Source organism: Ursus americanus, chromosome 2 (assembly GCF_024610735.1).
Source record: "Ursus americanus isolate L20-20 chromosome 2, mUrsAme1.1.p, whole genome shotgun sequence".
Classification (NCBI taxonomy): Eukaryota; Metazoa; Chordata; class Mammalia; order Carnivora; family Ursidae; genus Ursus; species Ursus americanus.
Genome location: NC_142128.1, coordinates 7542481 through 7564514, shown reverse-complemented (window position 1 = coordinate 7564514; position 22034 = coordinate 7542481). Strand labels below are relative to the sequence as shown.

The 22034-nt window shown below is 54.2% G+C and overlaps 1 protein-coding gene across 1 annotated transcript in view; it reads right to left on the bottom strand.

Moving 5' to 3' along the window:
• The window catches only part of ZAN (zonadhesin), a 33236-nt gene that overhangs the window by 6401 nt on the left and 4801 nt on the right, over positions 1-22034 (bottom strand). Inside the window, exons 7-34 of the mRNA XM_087867806.1 lie at positions 21767-21931; positions 21341-21432; positions 21076-21154; positions 20835-20966; positions 20006-20274; positions 19630-19714; positions 17043-19151; positions 16132-16316; positions 14179-14320; positions 13900-14016; positions 12982-13106; positions 12589-12734; positions 11881-12024; positions 11395-11502; positions 11138-11307; positions 10283-10485; positions 9015-9156; positions 8443-8690; positions 8010-8190; positions 7624-7735; positions 7203-7297; positions 6472-6648; positions 5451-5659; positions 5065-5209; positions 4545-4792; positions 4280-4444; positions 3953-4077; positions 3322-3617 (exon numbers count right to left, since the gene is read on the bottom strand). Coding sequence (XP_087723932.1) covers positions 3322-3617; positions 3953-4077; positions 4280-4444; positions 4545-4792; positions 5065-5209; positions 5451-5659; positions 6472-6648; positions 7203-7297; positions 7624-7735; positions 8010-8190; positions 8443-8690; positions 9015-9156; positions 10283-10485; positions 11138-11307; positions 11395-11502; positions 11881-12024; positions 12589-12734; positions 12982-13106; positions 13900-14016; positions 14179-14320; positions 16132-16316; positions 17043-19151; positions 19630-19714; positions 20006-20274; positions 20835-20966; positions 21076-21154; positions 21341-21432; positions 21767-21931 — 6414 coding nt within the window. The remainder of the gene's footprint in view (positions 1-3321; positions 3618-3952; positions 4078-4279; positions 4445-4544; positions 4793-5064; positions 5210-5450; positions 5660-6471; positions 6649-7202; positions 7298-7623; positions 7736-8009; positions 8191-8442; positions 8691-9014; positions 9157-10282; positions 10486-11137; positions 11308-11394; positions 11503-11880; positions 12025-12588; positions 12735-12981; positions 13107-13899; positions 14017-14178; positions 14321-16131; positions 16317-17042; positions 19152-19629; positions 19715-20005; positions 20275-20834; positions 20967-21075; positions 21155-21340; positions 21433-21766; positions 21932-22034) is intronic.

Below are 22034 nucleotides of genomic sequence, written 5' to 3'. Positions count from 1 at the left end.
TGATATGTACGGTCAGCGAGCGTGCGTGTGTGACACTCTGTTGGAGGAGTTAAATAAAACCCTTTAAGAGAAGTACCCGTGATCACATGCGAACGTTCATGGATAGCAAGAGTCTGCAACATAAAGAAGTTGGGGTCCCTAAGTTAACGTACACGTCTCAGATGATCCCAATAAAATACACCAGCACGATTCTGTTTTTGTTTTTGGTAGGGTGAGAAGATATTAAAGTGGAGAGGAAGATATGAACAAACCAGAAAAGCCAGGAGAACGCTAAAAAAAAAAAAAAAAAGACAGAAAGAAAAGAAAAGAGCAGTGAGTAGTGAATGTCCCTGCCAGAAATGAACACACAGTTGAAAATTCTGAACAATCACAACACTGGGTTACCGGTAAGTGAAGACAGATGGAGAAACGGAAGGGAGAGGAAGCCCAGACAGGGACCCAAATGGGGATGGGAACTTAGGATACGATAAATCATGGCATCTCGGTCAGCGGGAGAAGAGACTGGTCATTTAAGAATGCTGGCGGGGGCGGGTGGCTCAGTCGGTTAATCGTCTGACTCTTGATTTCAACTCAGGTCGTCATCTGAAGGTCGTGGGCCCCGGTGTGTGTGTGTGTGTGTGTGTATGTGTGTGTATGTGTGTGTGCGCTCTGTGCTCAGCGGGGGGGGGGGGGAGGTCAGCTTCTCCCTCTTCCTCTGCTCCTGCCCCATTTCTAAAATAAATAAATAAAATCTTTAAAACAAAACAAACAAAAACCAAATGTAATTCATATCTTATATCGTGCACCAGGATAAAAATCTCTGTGGATAAAACATTTAAATATTAAAAAAAAGAAACCATAGGGGTAAGGGTGCCTGGCTGGCTCCGTCAGTAACCCCACACTGGGTGTAGAGCTTGAAAGAAAGAAAGAAAGAAAGAAAGAAAGAAAGAAAGAAAGAAAGAAAGAAAGAAAGAAAGAAAGAAAGAAAGAAAGGAAGAAAGAAGCCATAAAAATGCTGGAACAAAACATGAGCAAATTCTTTTTTAAGTTTGGAGTGTGTAAAGTATTTGTCACTACGACTCAAAACGCAAAAGCCACAGAACAAAGACTGATATATGCTATCCCACATATATATATATATATGTATTTTAAATTTGCATGACAAAAAAAGTCAAAGATGAAAAAATAAGAACCGGAAAAATGTGTGTAGCTCGTAGCACTAATGGGGGCTACTCTCAGGGGGCCTGGGGGTCCCAGTAGGTTAAGCGTCTGACTTGATCTCAGCTCAGGTCCCTTTTTTTTTTTTTAAGATTTATTTATTTCAGACAGAGAGAGGAAGAGAGAGCATGAGCCCAGTGGGGGAGGGGCAGAGAGAGAAGCAGACTCCCCGCTGAGCAGGGAGCCCTGAGCAGGGAGCCTGACATGGGGCTCAATCCCAGGACCCTGGGATCATGACATGAGCCGAAGGCAGATGCTCAACTGACTGAGCCACCCAGGCGCCCCTTAGCTCAGGTCTTGAACTCAGGATCATGAGTTCAAGTCCCATGGTGGTGAGGTCAAATTAATAATTTAATTAATTATTAAAACTAAATAAATTAATTAAATTATAAGTAAACAAATAAAGGGCTACTCTCTGCCATAGATAAAAGACCTCCTTAAGATAGTTTGATAATTCCAACCAGTCGGTGGAAAAAATGGTGAAGGAGAACAAAGACAGAGCTCACAGCAAAGGAGATCAGACAACTCCCAAACATACGAAAGAATGCATTAACCTCACTCATAATAGGAAAAATGCAAATTAAGACTCTTTGTATTTTTCACATATCCGACTGGCAAAGCTCTGTGCGGGCAAGGCTGCGGGGAATCAGGCACGCTCTCTGTGCTGCTGGTGGGAATGTAAATTCCTCACCCCCTGTGGAAAGCCAACTGGCAACATCTCTCAGAAGAATGAATGCACCCAGTCCTCATCCAGCATTCCACGCCTAGGAATTTATCCTACAGACAGACGCGTGCATACAAAATCGTAACTGGGTAAGGTTTCCCGCTGTAGCACTGTTTGTAATAACAACGGGAAACAACAAGAAAGCCCACCAACAGGAGACTAGTTAAATAAATTATGACAAATGAGGGGCACCTGGCTGGCTCAGTTGGGGGAGTGTGTGACTCTTGATCTCAGGGTTCTCAGTTCGAGCCCCACGTTGGATGTAGAGATAATTTAAAAATAAAATCTTTAAGGGGCGCCTGGGTGGCGCAGTCGTTAAGCGTCTGCCTTCAGCTCAGGGCGCGATCCCGGCGTTCTGGGATCAAGCCCCACATCAGGCTCCTCCGCTAGGAGCCTGCTTCTGCCTCTCCCACTCCCCCTGCTTGTGTTCCCTCTCTCGCTGGCTGACTCTCTCTGTCAAATAAATAAATAAAATCTTAAATAAAATAAAATAAAATCTTTAAGGGGCGCCTGGGTGGCTCAGTTGGTGAAGCGTCTGCCTTCGGCTCAGGTCATGAATCCAGCACATAATCTCCGCAACACAGCGGGGGACCCTGCTTCTCCCTCCCCCACTTCCCTTCGCCCCCTTCTCGTGTGCACTCTGTCTCTCTCAAATAAATAAATGAAATCTTAAAAAAAAATAAGTTCCTGAACGATGTGAACATATCACATACTGAAAACACATTAACCACTGTCTTAAAGTTTCAAAGGTTCTGGAATTACATAATGTGATAGTTGCGGAACCTTGTAAAGACCCTACAGAACAGTGAATGGTATAATTTTAAAGTGGTGAATATCATGGTATGTGAACTATAATTTGAAAAAAACAATTTAAGAGCTACGGAAGGATGCCCAGGAGTCTGCCAGGAAGCGAGAAGAAAGAACTTTCCAGGTGCAGGGAGCAGTGTGGATAGAGGCAGGGAGGGGTGTGGAAAAGCAAGGCCTGTGAGGTTGGGGGGGGGGGTTGGGGAACGGGATGGTTTGGTGCAGGGGTTGGTCAGGCACACAGGGAAAGGGGCAAGAGAGGACAGGCCAGGAGAGCCGGCAGGGTCTCGGATGTCTCCGAAAGGAGCTTGGACTTAACCTTGCAGGCAGGAGCCATGCAGGGGAGTAACACAATCACATTTCCTTTGGAAAACGGGCGCTGGCGAAGAAGGAGATGAGAAGCAGCCCGTGCTGTCCCGGGGCGCTGGCGCGATCAGATTGTGAACGAGCCACGAGCCACGAGCCACGAGCCACGTCAGAACAATGAGGTCAGGCATAGGTCAGCAACAATGGGAAAGGAGGACAGGGAGCTTTAAAGGGTACAGAGACAGAAACGAGGTGTGGGAGGGTCTGCGGTGACCGTAGGGGACACTCACGGCAGAAGCTACTGTTTCTCCAGATTGGGGGCTTGAGCCCCTTGGCCCGGCAGGCGGCCCCGAAGCTTTCCAAAGATTCACAGAGGGCGTGGTTCAGGCCTCCAAACTGACACAGGTTGTTGGTACAGCTGAGCAGGAAGGGCCTGAGGACCACGTGGCTGGCACACTTAGCCCAGGCCGGAGCCTGCAAGGCCGTCTGGCACTGTGCCTGGGCTCTGGCTAGGTCAGCCGTCCTGCAGTTTGCATTCGGCTTCTCCGGCGTTTCCGCTGGGATCTTCTGTGCATCTGGTTGGCATCTACAGAGGAAGAAAGGGTCAGCCGAGGGACAGCCACTGCCCCACCTGTGAAAACGACTTGGCACTCCCAAGTGATTCCGAAGACCCCCCTTGTCTTCACCAGGAAGCTGGTCTGAGCTCTGGCCACGTTCCCTGCAGCCTCAGTCCCCTCCCATGTGTTGAGGCCAAAAATGGAAGACTTTCATGTTTCCCCAGATAGGTTCCCGGGACGCAGAAGCCCTCCTCTGTCAAGGTGCACACACACAGGAGCGCTCCGGTCCTCCTATCCCCTGCCATATAGTCTGGGCTCCCAACTCGTGTTGCTATGAACATGCAGAGGCTTTGGGGACAATTACTTGGGGTCAGACTTCCTATCTTGCCAACTGGTCACCAATTCAGTGTCATTCTGGGCCAGTTCATCACTGGGCATCATGAGCTCATCCTCTTCCTCATCATTGAAGTTCCCGCACAAGCCGCAGACCTGGGGGGCGAAGGGGTTCTCAGCAGGCCGGAGAGGCAGAAGAGCCTTTCTCACCGGTGCCCGGTGCCCGCATTTCCACTCCTAAGAAAAAGGCGCCCTCCCAGCCCTCCTCCGTCCTGGGGAATGACCCCTTGGGTCTGGAGAGGGTTCAGCGCCCTCTGGAGGCGGACTCCCCTGGGGAAGAGCTAGGGGTTTCCCCCACCTTTTGGTAATAGGCTGTAGGGAGCTGGACCTCGAAGAAGCCATTGCCGTCAAACTTGACCTGCAGCCCGATGTTCACGGTGAGTACGGTGTAGATGCCACTGGCCGTGATCCTGACCCCCTGGATCTGGGTGGTCGAGGGAAGGGTGACCTCTGTGCCGTTGATCTACAGAGACGGGCAGGGCAGGTGAGTGGGAAGAAGGACCAGAGCCCCTCCCCAGAGGGGGGCTGGCGTCCTCCCTCCCCACCCATGCCGCCCAGCTCACCAGCACGCGGTGGCCCTCTGCCAAAGTGACCCGTGTGTTAGAGATGTCGATATTGAGCCGGAGGAGGTAGAAAGCAGCGGGGTGGCTTCTCCGCTTCCCATGCTTGCCACTGATCTTGAAGAAAGGCAGGTCCATGGTGGAGTGGCACACTTTCAGCAGGACATAAGTGCAGGTGTCCCGAATGGTATGGCGAGTGCCATCGAACGTCACATACGGGGAGCGGTCCGAGGTACGGCACACCCCCATGCCTGGCAGAGAGGGAAGGGTGGCTGAGGAGCGGTCCGGCCTCCATAAGGATGAGGCTTGGGGGCGGAGTGGGCATTGTTGTCCCATCAAACTCGTGGCTGGGAGAACCACAAGGGAACCCAAAAAGACCTTCCTGATGGCGCAGGGGTCATCCCCCCCCCCCCCGCGCCAAGCTCTTCAGGAAGGCAGGGAGGGGAGCCTTGTGCTACAGATGGTGGGAGAGGGGGAGGGGGAGTCGGGGAGAGCAGGCTCCGTGACTTCAGGGGCCTCCCACCTGAAGTTCGGCAGCGCAGCAGGCCGTCCAGGGGCCAGCACAGCTGGCCGGGCTTGCAGGTGCTCTGGTAGCAGGAGATGTAGCTGCGTGCGGAACAGGTACAGAGCCTGGAGCACGTGCTGTCTGTGTACCAGCTCTCCCCGACCTGTGGGACGTGGGCATCAGCAGAGCCAACAGAAGTTTGGAAGCTGGAGTCGGACTGAACCCCTCCACCAGCACCCCCGCCCCCAGGCTCGCTGCCCTTGACTGCTTGCCTCCATCCCTAGCCTTCCTCAACCTTTTGGCTTCTGGACTCGCTGCTCAGCCCCCTAGACGGCCCCCCACCCCTTCAGAGGCTCTGAGCCCTCCCGCCCCCGGACACAGGGCGTTGAGGTCTAGCCCCTCACCGGGTGGTAGGAACCATCCTGGTTGATGCAGCCGCACTGGCTGAAGGGCACACAGGAGGTTCCGCTCAGGATGTGGCCTTTCTGGCACTCACAGCCCTCAGTACAGGGTAGCCCTGCTGGGCAGTCTTTTGGGGTGTTCAGGCTGAGACAGGTGGCCGGGCAGGGGTTGGCACAGGGGCTGTAGCTGCTCCTGGGAGGGCACTTCGGAGCTAAGAAGAAACCAGTGTGAGCAAGGGCAGTGATTTCCAGCTCCCTGACCTTGGGGCTTCGAGAGTTCCCGAGAACGTTCATCAGATGAACGGATACACAAAGCGAGGTCTGTGCATACAGTGGAATCATTTGCAGCCTTAAAAAAGATATTCTGGCCCACGCTCCAACGCGGATGAAGCTTGAGGACATGCCAGGTGCAACAAGCCCCTCACCAGAAGAGACATACTGTATGATTTCACTTCTGTGAGGTCCCTGGGGTTGTCAAATTCATAGACACACAGCAGAACAGTGGTTGCGGGGCCGGGGAGGGGAGAACGGGGTGGGCGGTGGGGGTTCGTGTTTAATGGCTTCAGAGTTTCAGTTTGGGAAGATGCAAAAGTTCTGGAAACGGATAGTGCTCACGGGCGTACAGCACTGTGGATGTCCTTTAAGCCTCGGCATTGGATACTTAAAAATCATTTAAATGGGAAGTTTTATGTTATGTATATTTTACCACATTAAAAAAAAGAAAAAGAGTTCCTGGAAAAGAGAGTAAGGAAGAAAGGGAACAGGGCTGGCCCGGGTCAGACGGGAAGGAGGCAGTAACCAAATGAGGGTGAAACGTCTTGGCGAGGAGGGAGCCTGATGGAGAAGGCTCCCAGGACAGGCAGAGAAGTTGAGAAGGGCTTGGAGAGACTGGAAAGAGAAGCGAGGGAGGAGGGTTCCTTCTGGGGCTGAGGGCCAGGCTGTGAAGGGAGAGTGAAGCCGACTTGCAGGAGAGGAAGAGAGAGAGGGATCTGGCGGCTTGGGGAGCGGGTGGTCGGTCACTCACGGCAAAAGCTGCTGTTGCGCCAGGTGGGGGCCCTGCCGGCGTGTGCGCACAGGGATGCATAGGCCTGCAGGGAGCGGCACAGGGTCAGGGCGTCACCCTTGGTCCCACACTGGCCATACACACAGCTGGTGAAGCTGGACTGGGGGGGCACCACCCCGTGGCACTGGGAGAAGGGTCCTGGAGGATGAAACAAAGTACGAAGATTGGATTGGAAAGGAAAAGAATCATGTCATTGCTTTGGGGTGAATTCAACATCCATTTCAAGCAAAACCCAGTAATTACTGGGGTGCTTGGGGGGCTCAGTCGGTTAAGCGCCCGACTCTTGGTTTCGGCCCAGGTCATGATCTCAGGGTTGTGAGATCGAGCCCCGAGTCTGGCTCTGCGCTCAGCGCGGAGTCTCCTTGAGATGCTCTCCCCTCCCTCTTCCACCCCTCTGCTCCTCCCCCTGCTCATACTCTCTCTCTCAAAATAAAGAAATAAAAATTTTAAAAAACCCGTAATTATTGAGAACCTACTGTTTGAAATGCAAAAAAAAAAAAAACAAAAAAACCAAAACGGTGACTGATGCATCAGAGCCCCCGAGATGAGCACCGCCTCTGTCTTCCCTCTGCTTGCCTTCCTCCTGACTTTTCCTCTATTTCGTGTCTAAATATCCTTCCTCCCTCCCTGACCAGTCCCCCTCCTCTACCTCTCACTAGGGGAGGAAAAAGAGGCTAGCAAGGGATGCTTACCCCGAGGGTTCACTAGGATATCACAATTCTTTTTCCAGTTGTTTGCCTCTCTGTTCTCCAGGCATCTGGAGGGCTTGCCACCCTCAGCAAAACACCTAAACGAGGAGAGGGGAAGGGAAAGGAATTTAGGATTGGAGGAAACTTCCCAAACACTGAAGCAAAAGTGGAGAGGGAAAATGGGAGGGGGATAAGGACAGGAGAAGAGAACAAAGTGTTCCCTCAAGTAGGAAAGTCAGAAGATGCAGCAGGAAGGAACAAGGTTAGCCCTCAGGACGGACTTCCCAAGAGGGCTCTCCAAAGAGACAGGTCAGTAAGCCCAGGACCAAGTGGGGGCAAGGGAGGTCCATTCCAGGCTCAGAGAGATCAGGGATGCACAGAGGACCTCCCCCCTCAGGTCCGGCTCCCCGCATTCCCAGCTCACCCTGGTTCAGAGTACTCCGGTAACTTCCAGGCGACCCCCAGGTGGACAGAGCTGGCCACAGGCCTTTGGTTGGGGAGCAGACTGTCATCCTGGCTATCGTTGTTGTAGTTGCCTGGAGGAGGGGCCTGTTAGAGGCCACTGAGGCACCCCACCAGCAGACCCACCCCGGGACCACCCCCTGCCTCCCAGAAGAGTCAGCTCACTCTTCGCTCAACAGACCAAGGTTCACCTCTTCTTTCTCTTCACCTTGGCTTCCCTTCACGCCTGCCCTCCTGCATAGCGCCCTCAAACAATGAACGGGCAGGCAGTGCTTAGGACACCTAATTCAATGTATGGGTGAGCAGGACCAGGACAGACTCTTGCCCATAGATGCCCAGGGAACTCACCACACAACCCGCAGAGCCGGCCGGCATAGGAAGACGGCACCGTCACTTCGACCAGGTGGTTCCCATCATAGCGAACTTGAAGCCCAAAGTCCGTGTAGAGGAGGGTGAAGAAACCACTGGGCCTTATGCTCACCCGGCCTTGTGCAGGCAACAGAGGCAGGGCCACCCGGCGACCATTCAGCTACAGAGGCAGAGAGGACACGGTAGGGAAAGGCGCTTGGGACAAGGACAACGGGGGCCAGGACCAGAGAGCAGACAGGGATGGCGATGCGTCTCCAGAATTGGGGCTGGTCCGGGGCTGGGTCTGCTGTGAGCTACCCCCCAGGGGCTCCAGAAGCCGGACAGGTGGGCCTGCCCCCGTGAGGACGGGCAGCGAAGAACCCCTGAGCGGGCTGGGGGCGTGGGGCCCGGGGAGGTGGGCGGAGGCACGCACCATGACCTTGTGGCCTTTGATCAGTGAGATTCTCAGGTTGAAGACCTGCACGTGGACGGCTCTGACGTACGAGGCCTCCAGGTTCCCGCCGCGAAACTCATTGGTGGTGCTCACGACAAAGTAGTTCTCTAGGGACCTAGACTGGCAAGGTCGGGTCAGGATGTAGGTGCAGGTGCCCATGAAGAGGTGCAGGGCTCCGTCGAACGTCAGGTAGTGGGGGTCCCCTGAGACACTGCAGGTCGCGGCCCCTGAGGTGGAGGAGATGGCATCAGAGACCCCCGAACCCTGAGCTGCCATCCCGGCCAGTCCACACTGGAGTGGGACCCATGGCTCCTCCGTGTGGGAGGCTTGGCCTGCAAAGGTCAAGCACAGGGACTGCCCCAACCTCACTGGGTCCGTGAAGAGGCTGGTCTGGCTTGGCCCAATGCCTTCCAGCACCCCCCCCCCCCCCGGGGCAGGCCCCAGCTCTCTGGGGTGCCTGCTTTAGGGCAGAGCCACGCCCTTGCTTGAGGCCACATGGGCAGCACACCCCCCCCCCTTGCCCCCGGCTCGCCTCCCACCTGGCTGCTCACCTTGGGCATGGCAGCCATAGATGCCATCCTGCTGACGACAGACCTCCTGGGCCTGGCACCTCCACGGCGTGCAGCGAACTTTACTGTTGCCCTCACAGGTGCAGAGCTGCGTGCAGCCTGGCTTGAACCACTGCTCCCCTACCTGGGGCACGGAAGGAAGGAAGGAAGGAAGGAAGGAAGGAAGGAAGGAAGGAAGGAAGGGAAAGAGATCATTCCCAGGTCTGACTGCCGGCCGACGGCTGCTTGGATCCGGGGCTTGCTTGCCGGAGAGCCATTCCCACCATCCTGAAACGCTGGCTTAGCTGCAAAAGTCTGGCATTCGCCCGCTTATTCAGTCTTTCACTTGTTTGTCCCGTTGCTATTTCAACAGATAGCTATCTGTCTGCACTAGAGAGATGTTAGGGATTCAGGGATGAACTGGATGGACGATGTCTCTGCCCCAACAGCTCATGACCTAGTGGGGTGGGGGGCAGTAAACAAGTAAACTAATTGATCAGGTGCTCCCACACGATATGCACCCGAAGAAGACAATCAGGGGACCCAACGCAAGTTTCCTGCCCTTGACACAGACAATAAGCACTTGCTATAGAAGTTTAGAGGGAAACCTTCTGACTTTGCTTATCAGGGAGGCTTCAAGGAGGCGGCGGCATTTGACAAAGCCTCAGAGCAGGTGAAGGACTCCGACAGGCATGGTGGCTGGAGGCAGAGCAGAGACAAAGGGGCTGCAGAGAAGGTGAAACTGACGGGAGAGCAAGGCCCGGACAGACCGTTCAGCGGACCAGCCCCGAGCGGGGCTGAGAGTTGTGATGGACACCAGTGCTGTTGCCAGGCACAGGGTGAGGGACAGGCAAAGAAGGAAGAGCGAAGCACTGCAGACGAGGGTCTGGCTCCAAATGCTGCCTCTGAGGGAGTGTGCAGACAGGGGCCCAGGTCGGGGCCAAAGGCCTTCGGCAGAGAAAGGAGCCCGTGGCAGCGGATGACACGCTGTTTGGAAAGATACTTGTGTTTGCACAGATGACACAGAAGTGCTTGGGCCCTCAGAGGACGAGAAACTCCGGGAAAATGTCTCAGGGGCATGGAGGGGAGAGAGCCCGGGGGCTCAGCTCTGCCGGCAGTGTGGGGAAGGGCGGCTAGGGCTCCATCCCAGAGCTGGAGAAAGAAACGGGGAAGCAGATCTGGGCCCCAATGTCCCTCCCCGCAGCCCTCCCCACTGCGGCTTCCCGGCCTTCTGCCCCGCACACGGGCTCAACCCGGTGCCAGAGGCTCACCTTGAGGTAGCCCACCGTGGGGTCAAGGCACCCGCACTGGGACTGGGGGACGCACTGCAGGCCGCTGAGCACGAAGCCTGGGTTGCACTCGCAGCCCTCCACGCACCGGTTCTGGCAGGACATGCCGGAGAAGCCGGGACGGCAGGTGGCAGGGCACAGCTTGGCGCAGAGAGTGTACCCGCTGTTGGGTGGGCAGGTCAGAGCTGGGCGAGGGAGAGGCAGACGTGAGAAGAGCAGAGGGCAGGACAGGGAAAAGGGAACGAAGTCTGTTCGGAGGCCAGCATTCAGAGGGCCCCCTGCTAGAGGCTTCTGCCCAGTCCAGAGAAGCAGAGAGTGACCGGGAGAAGCGGGACCAAAGAGCTCAGCTTCTGCCCTGGGCCCAGAGAGGGGCCTGCAGGGAGCTACCAAGAGGCAGGTCCAAGGGCGCAGACAGATCCAAGTGTCTCGGCTGCTGTATAGACATGCCCAGAGTGAGCAGTCAGGGTGATGGAAAGCAGGCGAGAACACCCATGGGGCCTCGATCCAGGGCATAGCCTTGCCCCAAAGCAGGCTCCCCAGAGGCCGTGCGGGAGCTCACGCCGGGAATCTGTGTGTTCTGTGTGCAGTGGACGACCTGGCATGTGTCTACACAGATGGGCATTGCTCCACTTAGCCTCGAGCGGCTGGGAGGGCTCAGGGTGTGCAAGGGACTGTGACTTTTCTCGCTGGTTGTTTCTGACTGCAGCTTTCCCTGTGCATGCGTGGAAACAAAGGGGTTTCACCAGGGGCCCCCCAGCCCATGCTAACACTTGGATGCCGGCCCTCTGCTCGCATCTGCCTGTGAAGGAAGGGGCCCCGCCGCTCGGCACAACTCACGGCAGAACTCGGGTCCCCTCCAGGGCTTGACCGTGTAGCCGGCATCCTGGCAGATCTCGGTCAAGGCTGCCATGTGGGTGCACAGCACTGACTGCAGCCGCGGGAATTTACACATGTCAAACACGCAGTTCTTGAAGAACACAGAGGCCTTGAGGTGAGGCAGACATGCCCTGAGGAGAGAGGCCAGGTCAGAGGGAACGACCCCAGGTGCCAAGAGACCCCCTCTCACAGCCCTACCATCCGTCCCCCCTTCATACTCGAAGGCTCCGCGGGTGTCCATGAGCCGGCCGCAGAACTGTAGTGCCGACAGACTGCTCAGAAAGCCCCGGTCGCAAGACGGAGGATTTGCCGGGTTCTTCTGGCACCTAGAACGGACCCACCCCACATGCCCTCGAGGCTCGCCTCCCTCCCGGGCCCCAACCCCAGCAGTGTCACGGCTCACGGCAGCCCCTAGTGGACAGCATCTGAATCCCGAGCCCGAAAGGAGGCGGGAAAACCCGGGGCTGAGCCAGCAGGGGAGGCTGCTCATCGTCCCCTGAGCGCGGCAGAGATGGGGGGGGGGGGGGGCGGAGCGTGGTGGCGAGAAGCTCGTGAACTTGGCCAGAATGGGAGGAGGGAGAACAACAGGTGTGGGGAACATGCAGGAGAGGAAAAAGGAGAAAAGGGCTGATGCCAGGCGGGGTGCGTGCTTCTTGGAAGGGCAAAGAGCAGGGGGGCAGAGGCAGGGGTGGGGATGTCCTCACTCCTTGTCCTCGTCCTCTGCTGTCTGCCAGCTGTTGCCCAGATCCTCCACGTCCTGCGCCGGGCTGCCATCCGGCTTCCGGTTGTCATTGCTACCGTCCCCGTCATAATTGCCACAGAAGCCACAGAGTTTCCTCGAGTAGGTGCTGGGGCCATGGGGAGAGGAGGCAGCATTAATGGCGAGAAGGGGTTCCAGTCGCCGAGGGACCAGGGCAGAGGAGGGCAGAGTGGAAGATTAACAGGTGCAGACTTTGAGCCAGGGTGCGTGCCAGCTGCCACCCCTCACCCCGGAGCCATCCTTCCTGCTCCCCTCTCCTCTTCCACTCACACCGCATCTTCCCACATTCCCGTTTTTTTCTGTGTGTTTGCCATTCACCATCACAAAGGCATTCTTTCCCTTGTTGGTTTCTCTGGGGAACAGCTCTCTCTTGAAGCCTGGGGTCAAGTGACCACTCTTCAGCTCCCAAGGCCCATTAGTGACTTCTTCTAGCACATTCCCAAAGCATTGTGTGTATATCCTGCTATTATCACACTGCCCTGAAGCCATTTCCGCCTGTCTCCTCATCCAAAGGGAGGACTGCCAGTGGAGGTGCTTCCTACCCCCGGATTAAGAGTTAGTGCCTGGAAGGGAAGGGGAGGGCGAGGGGAAGGTCCTGGGAGAGGGAGGGAGGGGCAGAGCACGGAGTGGCAGCTGCCTGTGCACCCCTCACCTGGGCACACTCATAAACAGCTGCTGGTCACCATCCCATCTCACTCGCAAACCAAACACCGTCTGCAGCTCCACAAATCGCCCACTTGAAGCCAGGAAGATGCCTTTAGAAGGTATGGCGGGGAGGGTGACTTGCTGATCCCCAACCTGGAAGGTGGGTCAAGGGAGACACAGATGGGGGGGAGGTCAAGGAGAACCCCCAGCAGACACCCACGTCCAGGCTGGAAGGCACGACAGCCCTCCACAGCAATCCTCGGTAACACATGGAATGCTCTGGAGGCTGTCCCTGAGAAGGTCGGAGGCTGCAGGTGCCGGCTGGGACCTGGCCGCCCACGGGACAGGCCACAGCCCGGCCTGGAGCCACCGGCAGGACTGGAGAGGAGAGGACACTCACCAGCACGCGGCGGCCCCCGAGCAGCGTGATGGTGACCTTGGACAGCGTCACGTAGATTTTGCTCAGGATGGACATGCTTTCCTGTCCTCGACCCTCATTCTTTGCTGCCACCCTGAAGAATGGCTCTGGGTGGGGAGATGGGTCAAGAGTACGCAGGGATTCATTCAACAAGCATTTCTTCCTTTCTTTCTTTTTTTAAAAAGATTTTATTTATCCATTTGAGAGAGAGAGAGAGAGAGAGAAAGCGCGCACATGCCCGAGCTCCAGTTGGTGGGGGGAGGGGCAGAGGGAGAAGCGGACTCCCCGCTGAGCAGGAAGCCCGATGTGAGACTTGATCCCAGAACACTGGGATCATGACCCGAGCCAAAGACAGACGCTTAACCGACGGAGCCACCCAGGCGTCCCCTCAACAAGCATTTCTGAGCGTCCACTAGGGATGGTGCCCACAGCTGGTGCTGCAGAGATAAAGGCCTCCCCCAGACCCCGGCCCTTAGTTTGAGAGGGGAGGCGGGACCCAGATGTGACTGTCCGCCTTCTTCCAGAATCTCCTGTAACTCTGCTGAGACTCTGTCTCCCCTAAGGGACTGGGACATCCTCCGGGGCGAGGCTTTGTAATAGTTCTCACCTCCCTCTATGGCCATTATTCCCATTATTCCAGGCGGGTCCTCGCTAAAAGTGGGCCCTGGAAACTGCTGATAAAGGGAAGTGTCTTACAGGGCACTCTCCCCCGCAGTCTGGTCCTGCGAAAGTCTTGCTTCTGGCGTGGACCTGTCAACTCTTGTTCTACAGAAGGCCTTGTTCCCATCTCGCGTCTCCCCCATCTGCCCCCACCCCTGGCCCTTTCCTGCCACCCTCTGTGCTCCCATGCACAGCTGTTCTGACCTTGGACCCCTGGCCCAGGCATCTCCAGGGCCCTACCTGTTGAGTTGCCGCAGGGTTGGGCCAAGATGTAGGTGCATTTGCCCGTGAAGCTGAAGTGCCTCCCATCAAAGGTGATTTGATGAGGGTCTCCATAGACAGTGCACGTGGCAGTGCCTGCCGAGGGGAGGGGGTGGGGAGCACGTGAAGCGGCAGGCTAGGTCCCTCAGCCGCCTCACCCACCCAGGATTCCTCTGGTCAAGGAAGGGATTGGGACCCTGGCGTCATACCCACTCTGACAGGCTGGCGGGCGGGGGTAGCATGAAGGGAGGGTCTCACCGTAGGGTTGGCATCCATACTGGCCGTTCTTTAGCTGGCACACCGTGTGTGTCCCGCACTGGGAGATCTGACACTCCATCTGACTGCCAGGCTTGCAGCGGCAACGTTCTGTGCAGTTAGAGCTGAACCACTCCGCCCCGGGCTGGGAGCAGGGGATCCAGAGTCACAACGTTGTAGCTCTAGGGGCCCTTAGCCCTTCCCCACCAAACCTGCAGACCTAAACTTCCTCATACTCTTCCTCTTCCCAACCCCTACCAGATATTCCTGTCTACCACAGGACATTGCCATATGCTGCTCTCTCATCCTGGAATGCTTTTCTGTTCCTTTCCAAATCATTCTTATGCAACCAGCCAGCAGAGTTCAGCTCAAGGGTCACTACTTCCTCGGGAAGACTTCTCAGACCCCCCTGACTAGGTCATCCTCACAGCTCAGGGTACCTTTCTTTCCCAGGACTTACCACGATTGCACCTTCGTGTTAATTTCTGCGATCGTTTGATTGCAAGCACTCTGTGAGGGACTGTGTCTCTTTATTCACTTTGTAGCCTCAACACATAGCACACTGCTTGGCAGGAGCTCTCATTCAAGAAACGCTTGCTGTATCAGAGTGACCTAAGACCCCACGTGTCCCCCAGGATCTGAGAGCATTAGGAGAGCAAGGACCATGCCCTATTCGTGGTGGCCCCAATTCCAGGAGGGTTGAGAGTACTGAAGAAACATTCGTTAGATGCATAAATGAATCTTTATAAGACATGCATACATGTGTCCCTGACACAGGGACTCCCAAGAGACTGGTTAAAGGGAAGTGGGGGAGAAAGTGGTGCCCAAAGAGACAAATAGCATCTCAGATGACAGATGGGAAGAAACACCTGGAACTGAGAAGAGCCACTGGACGCTAGTGAATAGCTTAACGCACTTACAATGACTTACATATGATATTTATCATAATTAGCTAATAATTGTAACATTTATTAAGTACTCGGTCCAAGTTGGGATCTAACTTCATCTTCACAACAATCTTATGAGGTAAGTAGATATTATGGACACGTTTTGTAGACACAGAAACAGATCTGAAGAGGAAAAGAATCTTGCCCAAGGTCACCCAGCAAGTGAATTTTGGAACCCCGATTTAAAGCTCTGATAGGCTTGACTCTAGGGTGGTCCTGTCCAATACAGCGGCCACCAGCCCCTTGTGGCTATCGAACTCTTGAAATGTGGCTGGTCCAAGTTGATATATGTCCTAAGTGTAAAAATACACACTGGATTTCAAAGAATTAGTATGGGGGAAAACAGGAATGTAAGCGATCTCATTAAGAACTCTTCATTACATGTTGAAATGAGAATAGAGATTGAGTACATTATTGGAATTCACTTAACCCGTTCCCTTTAATTTTTAAAAACATGGCTATCAAGAAACATAAAATAGCGTGTGAGGCTTGCGTGCTATCCCTTTTGGACAGCAATGGCTCAGAGCCTGTGCCCCTTCTGCTTGCTTCGAATCTTCCTGGGGAGGGGGGTGGGTTACCAATTCGGGGAGACAGGAACTCCTGTGTTTTGACAGGATTTGCAAGTTCCTTTGGAAGAAGATTCTGGAATGCTGTGTTCTACCCTGAACAGGCCTGAAGCTCTACTCAGCATCCAGGGCTCTCTGCATATGCAGGGACCCCCAGCTTTCCTCAAAAAGGAGATGAGGAAGGTCTTGGACCACCTGGCTGGCCCAGTGAGTACTAGCTGGGCCAAAGTGGGTACTTAGCAAATATTTACCGCATGAACAGAGAGGACAAGGAAAAGACACATTTGGAAAGAATCACTCCACCATTGTGTAACTTCACCAGCTTGTGAGCTGGCCCCTTGGGGTGGTCCCAACAGATCCGAAGTCATCTCCCCTGGGGAGGAGATGAAGTCAGAACCCCCTCGCCATCTCTCTTCGGGGCCCTGGCCTCCCAGTGGTCTTACCTTATAGTAATTGTTGTTGTAGAAACAATTGCAGGAAGACGCATTGATGCAGCGGGACTCATGAAACAAAAAGCCAGAATTGCAGACACAGCCGGGTTTGCAGAGGGGCCTACAGCTGGGCTTGGGTCTCTCGCAGGATGCTGGGCAGGCGCAGGGCTCGTAGTGGGCATTTGGGGGGCACCTCGCTAAGGGGAAAACACCCTGCGTCAAGCCTTCACTCTACTGCTTTTTTCCGGGAGATTTCCTGTCTCTACCCGCGCCCTCAAGTTCTCCAGGAAGGAGGTCCCTAGGATTCAGCCATAAAAAGGAACAAGGATCTGACACGTGGATGAACTTGAAGTTCTCGCACACAGACAAACCTTTAAAACATGATGCCGAGTGCAAGGAGCCAGTCACAAAAGACCACACACTACATCATTCTCTGTGTGTGCAATGTCTAGAACAGGCAAATTCACAGAGACAGAACGTAGGTTAGGGGTTGCCAGGGGATGGGGCGCAGTGGGGGCTGGGGAGAATGTGGAGTGACTGCTAACGGGTAGGGGGTTTCTTTAGGGCTCATAAAAATGTTCTGGATTTAGAAACGGATGTTTGCACAATCTCGTGGATATACCAAAACTCCTGAATTGTACACTTCAGAAGAATGAATTTTATGGTATACGAATTATATCTCTATTAAAAAAAAAAAAAAGATGTTGTAAGCCTAGTGCTTGGGTCCCAACAACCTCCACCCCCAGCTATATGCCTTGCTTCCCTTTTGGCCAGGGTAGTCCTCATTTTTTCTAAAGTTACCATGTCCCAATCGTTTCTCCTCTAAGACTGCAGTTTTCTACTAGACGCATCCATCTATCTAATTCTCTTTCCTACTCACAGTCTCTTACTTTCTGCTGTTTGCCCAATGCTCCATCACATACCTGGAGTACGTCTAGGGGTTGCCGTGGTCATGGAGGTACTTGGAGCAGTCATAGGAGGCGTCACCAAGACTGGTGGCCCAATTGGTACAAGTGTTGGGCTGGGCTGGGGCGTCATAGGAACTGTGTGCCTTTCGGTGGGGACAGTAGATTTTTCTGTGGGGATGGTGGGTTTTTCTGTGGGCATGGTGGTCTTTTCAGTAGGGATCGTGGGTCTTCCTGTAGGCATGGTGGTTTTTTCAGTGGGGATGGTGGTTTTTTCTGTGGGGACGGTGGTCTTTTCAGTGGGGACAGTGGGCTTTTCTGTGGGGATGGTGGGCTTTTTAGTGGGGACAGTGGGTTTTTCTGTGGGCATGGTGGTCTTTTCAGTGGGGACGGTGGGTTTTTCTGTGGGAATTGTGGGTTTTTCTGTGGGCATGGTGGTCTTCTCAATAGGGACGGTGCTTTTTTCTGTGGGGATGGTAGGCCTTTTAGTGAGGACAGTGGGTTTTTCTGTGGGGACAGTGGGTTTTTCTGTGGGGATGGTGGGTTTTTTTGTTGGAACAGTGGACCTTTCAGTGGGGATGGTGGGTTTCCCTGCAGGGACAGTGGACCTTTCAGTGGGGATGGCAGGTTTTTCTGTAGGGATGGTGGGTTTTTCTGTAGGGATGGTGGTCTTTTCAGTGGGGATGGTGGGTTTTTCTGTGGGGACAGTAGTCCTTTTAGTGGGGACAGTGGGTTTTTCTGTGGGGATGGTGGGTTTTTCTGTTGGAACAGTGGACCTTTGAGTGGGGATAGTGGGTTTCCCTGTGGGGACAGTGGACCTTTCAGTGGGGACGGTGGGTTTTTCTGTAGGGATGGTGGGTTTTTCAGTGGGGATGATGGGTTTTGCTGTAGGGATAGTGGGTTTTTCTGTAGGGATGGTGGGTTTCTCAGTGGGCATGGTGGGTTTTGCTGTGGGGACAGTGAGTTTTTCTGTAGGGACAGTGGACCTTTCAGTGGAGATGGTGGGTTTTGCTATGGGGATAGTGGGTTTTTCTGTGGGGATGGTGGTCTTTTCAGTAGGGATGGTGGGTTTTTCTGTGGGGACTGTAGGTCTTCCTGTGGTAACAGTAGTCCTTCCAGTGGGGACCATGGGTTTTTCAGCGTGGACAGTGGGCTTTTCTATGGGGATAGTGGGTTTTTCTATGGAGATGGTGGTATGGATGGTGGTTCTTTCAGTGTGGACTGCAGGTTTTTCTGCAGGGATAGGCGGCTTTTCTGTGGAAATGGTGGTCCTTTCAGTGGGCATGGTGGGTTTTTCTGTGAGGATGGTGGTCCTTTCAGTGTGGACAGTGGGCTTTTCTGTGGAGACAGTGGGCTCTTCAGGAGGGGCTATGGACTCCTCAGTGGAGACAGTGGACTCTTCCGTGGAGACAGTGGGCTCTTCAAGGGGTATAGTAGTCTCTTCAATGGGAACAACAGACTCTTCAATAGAGTGAGTGGATTTTTCAGTGGGGATGGTAGACTCTCCAGTGAAGACAGTGGGCTTTTCAGGAGGGACAGTGGTCTCTTCAGGGGGGACAGTGGTCTCTTTAGGAGGCACAGTGATCTCTTCAGTGGGGACAGTGGGTCTTTCAGTGGGAATAGTGGGCTTTTCTGTGGGGATGGTGGGCTTTTGTGTGGGGATGGTGAGTTTTTCTGTAGGGAAGGTGGATTTTTCTGGGGAAAAGGTGGATCTTTCTGGGGAGACAGTGGACTTTTCTGAGGGGGCCATGGGCTTTTTTGTAGGGAGAGTGGCTATTTCACTGGGGACAGTGTGTTTTTCTGTGGGGGCCATAGGTTTTTCTGTGAGAACCATGGGTTTTTCTGTGGGGACAGTGGCTATTTCACTGGGGACAGTGTGTTTTTCTGTGGGGGCCATGGGTTTTTCTGTGGGGACAGTGTGTTTTTCTTTGGGGGCCACGGGTCTTTCTGTGAGGACAGTGGCTATTTCACTGGGGACAGTGTGTTTTTCTGTGGGGGCCATGGGTTTTTCTGTGGGGGCCATAGGTTTTTCTGTAGGAGTCATAGGTTTTCCTGTGGAGACAGGAGTTTCAGAAGGGCCAGGGGGGGAAACTGGAGATTTGGAAGGAAGCTCTGGTGGCACTGTTCCTGAAAAGAAAAACAAACAAACAAATAAACCCTGGAGTTCAGTCAAAATCATACCATCACCCTCTTCACTCACTTCGAATTGGAGTGGGTGGGCTCAAAGGGTAACTTACACCTCTCCCACTTCCAACCCCAACCTTCACTCACTCAACAAACACTCAACAAACACTGACTGCTCCTAATATACATCAGACATTGTGCCAGATACAGGAAACACAACATGAATAGGATGTCTGTCCTCCCTTCAGGATTGCTGTCCACTAGGTAAAGGGGTTGTGGATCCAGCCACAGAAATTCATGGCATCAGAATCACATTCACTCAAGCAATCATCCCGGTAAGACCGGGAAGGTAGAGGCGGGCAGAATATGGAACACAAATCTGTGTCAAAACTCAAGAAAGAGAGAGCTTGATTTTCAGCAGTCCAAGAGATGGTCATCTCAGAGCGCGGCCCCCTTTCTGGGGCCTTGGGTTTTGTCTTACCTCGACAAGTCCCGTGATTGATCAAGATAAAACCCACAGCAACAACAAAGGCAGTGTTGGTACCCCTGATGGCCTCAAATATCAGCTGAAGGTAATGAGGGACAGAGAAGAGAGAAATGCAAGTGAATCCCTGGCAGCTCAGGGACTCTCCTGGTCAGTCTGTCCTCTGCCAAAAGGCCACCTTGTTCTAGCCTCGACAGTCCAACTCTGCCCCGGCTCCTTTTCAGGAGCCAGGTATCCCTCTCGGGGACACCGAGTTCACCTCTGCTCTGCTCCCTTTCCAGAGGCCCACCTTCCCAGCCCTGATTGTATCCAGACATCATGTCCCCCCTCACCACATTCCAGCAGACGCTGACGGGGCACGCTCTCTCCTCACCTGCATGGGCTGTTGATGCCCCAAAGGGATGGTGACAGAGGTGTTCAGCCAGTCAGGACTCTGAGACCCAACGCGGTGCCAGAGGAGAGATGGGGAACTGCCCGCAGGACTCTCCAGCAGGAGACTGAGCTTAGTGCCCTCTCCGAGGCCATACATGTGGTAGGCAAACTCCACACAGATCGCACCCGGGGCACAGAAGGGCCGGCTCACCAGTCTGAAAGACTGGCCTGCCTCAGAGAACTTGTCAGCCTCGACGAAAATATAGTGACCTCCTGGGCAAAAAAAGAAGGGAATCAAAAGGAGGACAAGATGACAAACCTCCACAGGGCAGCCCAGTGTTGTTTTCTCTCGCAACACCGTGCTTTCCAAAGAGGGTCTGATGCAAACACGTAAACTCCCGGCATTGTAGCAGGGGTGTGTGTGTGTGTGTGTGTGTGTGTGTGTGTGTTTCCTGCTTGTTTTGGACTTCCAACTGAAGAAGGCAAGATCAGAAAGAAAGGGAAAACCAAGCCAGCAGCCCAGACTCTGCTGGCTGCACCAGTAAATGTCTTGACTGAAAATGAGATCGTGGATTTTGAACGCTTGGGCTCGGCAAAGAGATGCCTGCATTTTCTGGGGGTTTCAGTGACCCCCCACAGCCATGAGACTCTTCAACTCACTCTACTTTTGTCATCTCCACAGCTCGGACCCCATGGCAGCTTCCCAGTAAGCACCTGCTGGCTGATCTTCACCACCTACGATATCTTCTTCCATCAGTCACACCAGCCAACCCCCCAGCCCGGAGAAGATTCAGTCATTTGTTGGCTTGAGGGATCGTCAATCTCCTCACCTCCAAAAGAGCCTGCACCCTGGATGTGCATATTTTTATTTTCCCGGGTCCAGTGTCCTCCATCCCCTAAAGCCTGGGCCCAGTCACAGAAGGGATGGGCATCATCTTCAAAGTCACACTGAGGAAAGCTCTCTAGGGGGTCAAAATGGGAGATGTGAGCAATGTGGGCCATGCTCCCTATTCCTCCCCCATCTGTCCCCCGGTTCTGAGCGATCTGGTCTTCCTGGGACCTTGCTCTCACCCCCACAGGGAGCAATGCTGATTGCATCCACTGCCACGGCTGGCTCTGGGGTCTCTCCAAACACACCCACCACGGTGAACTGAAGAGAGAGAGAAAGGGGGCTGGGAGTGAAAATCCAGCCCAAATGCCCCAACCCTCCCCCCATCTAATTTTATTCTATGCAGGAACCCAGGCACCCAGCTCCCAGTGCCCAGACCCTCAATTCGTTTCAATATCAGAGGTGCCTACCATGTACAAGGAATCCTGACCTCTTGCTCCTCTGTACCTGAATTTGTCCCTGGCCTGTATAATTGACAGAAACAGGCTGCCAGTTGGGTCCAGGCTGTCCTGAGAAGAGAGTGTGTTTCCGGATGCTGCCTGCAATGGAAGGAATCCGAGAGACAACTGACTTATGAAGGGGACTGAAAAATGACTTCAAACCTATACTCAGAAGGATGAGTAGCAAAGGGAATACTTGGGAGTGTATTCCTCTCTCCCAAATGCAAGCACATCCTCCTTGCTCACTCTCCTGGCACTTGTATCTGTTTTTCCAGAAGCCAGCGCTCTCCTGGCTCCTTGGTTCCACTCCATGGAGTAACCTTGCATATATCCTAGATTTCCCTAGACCCTGAGGGATGCCCCATAGTTTCCTGTCAACCCAACCCTGGGAGATGAGCCTCAGGTCCTTGCAAAGCCAGCGACTGCGTCTCACCCAAGACGGAGGCATGGATGGTGAGGGCTGCACCAGGTGACTGTCCACGGAGGATGTAGTGGAAGGACAGGCTCAGACAGCCAGAGGAATGGCTCAGGGGGCTCAGGAGGACAGATTTCTGCCTTGGTTTTGCATTCTTGGGGTCCAGGAGCATGTAGAAACCACCTAGGAAGTAAAAGGCCAGGGAGGTGGGTGGCCGAAATTGAGGGAGTCCGGCACAGGGATAGGGCCCTGTGATGGCAGGGGTCCTGGGCCTGGGAAGCCCCAA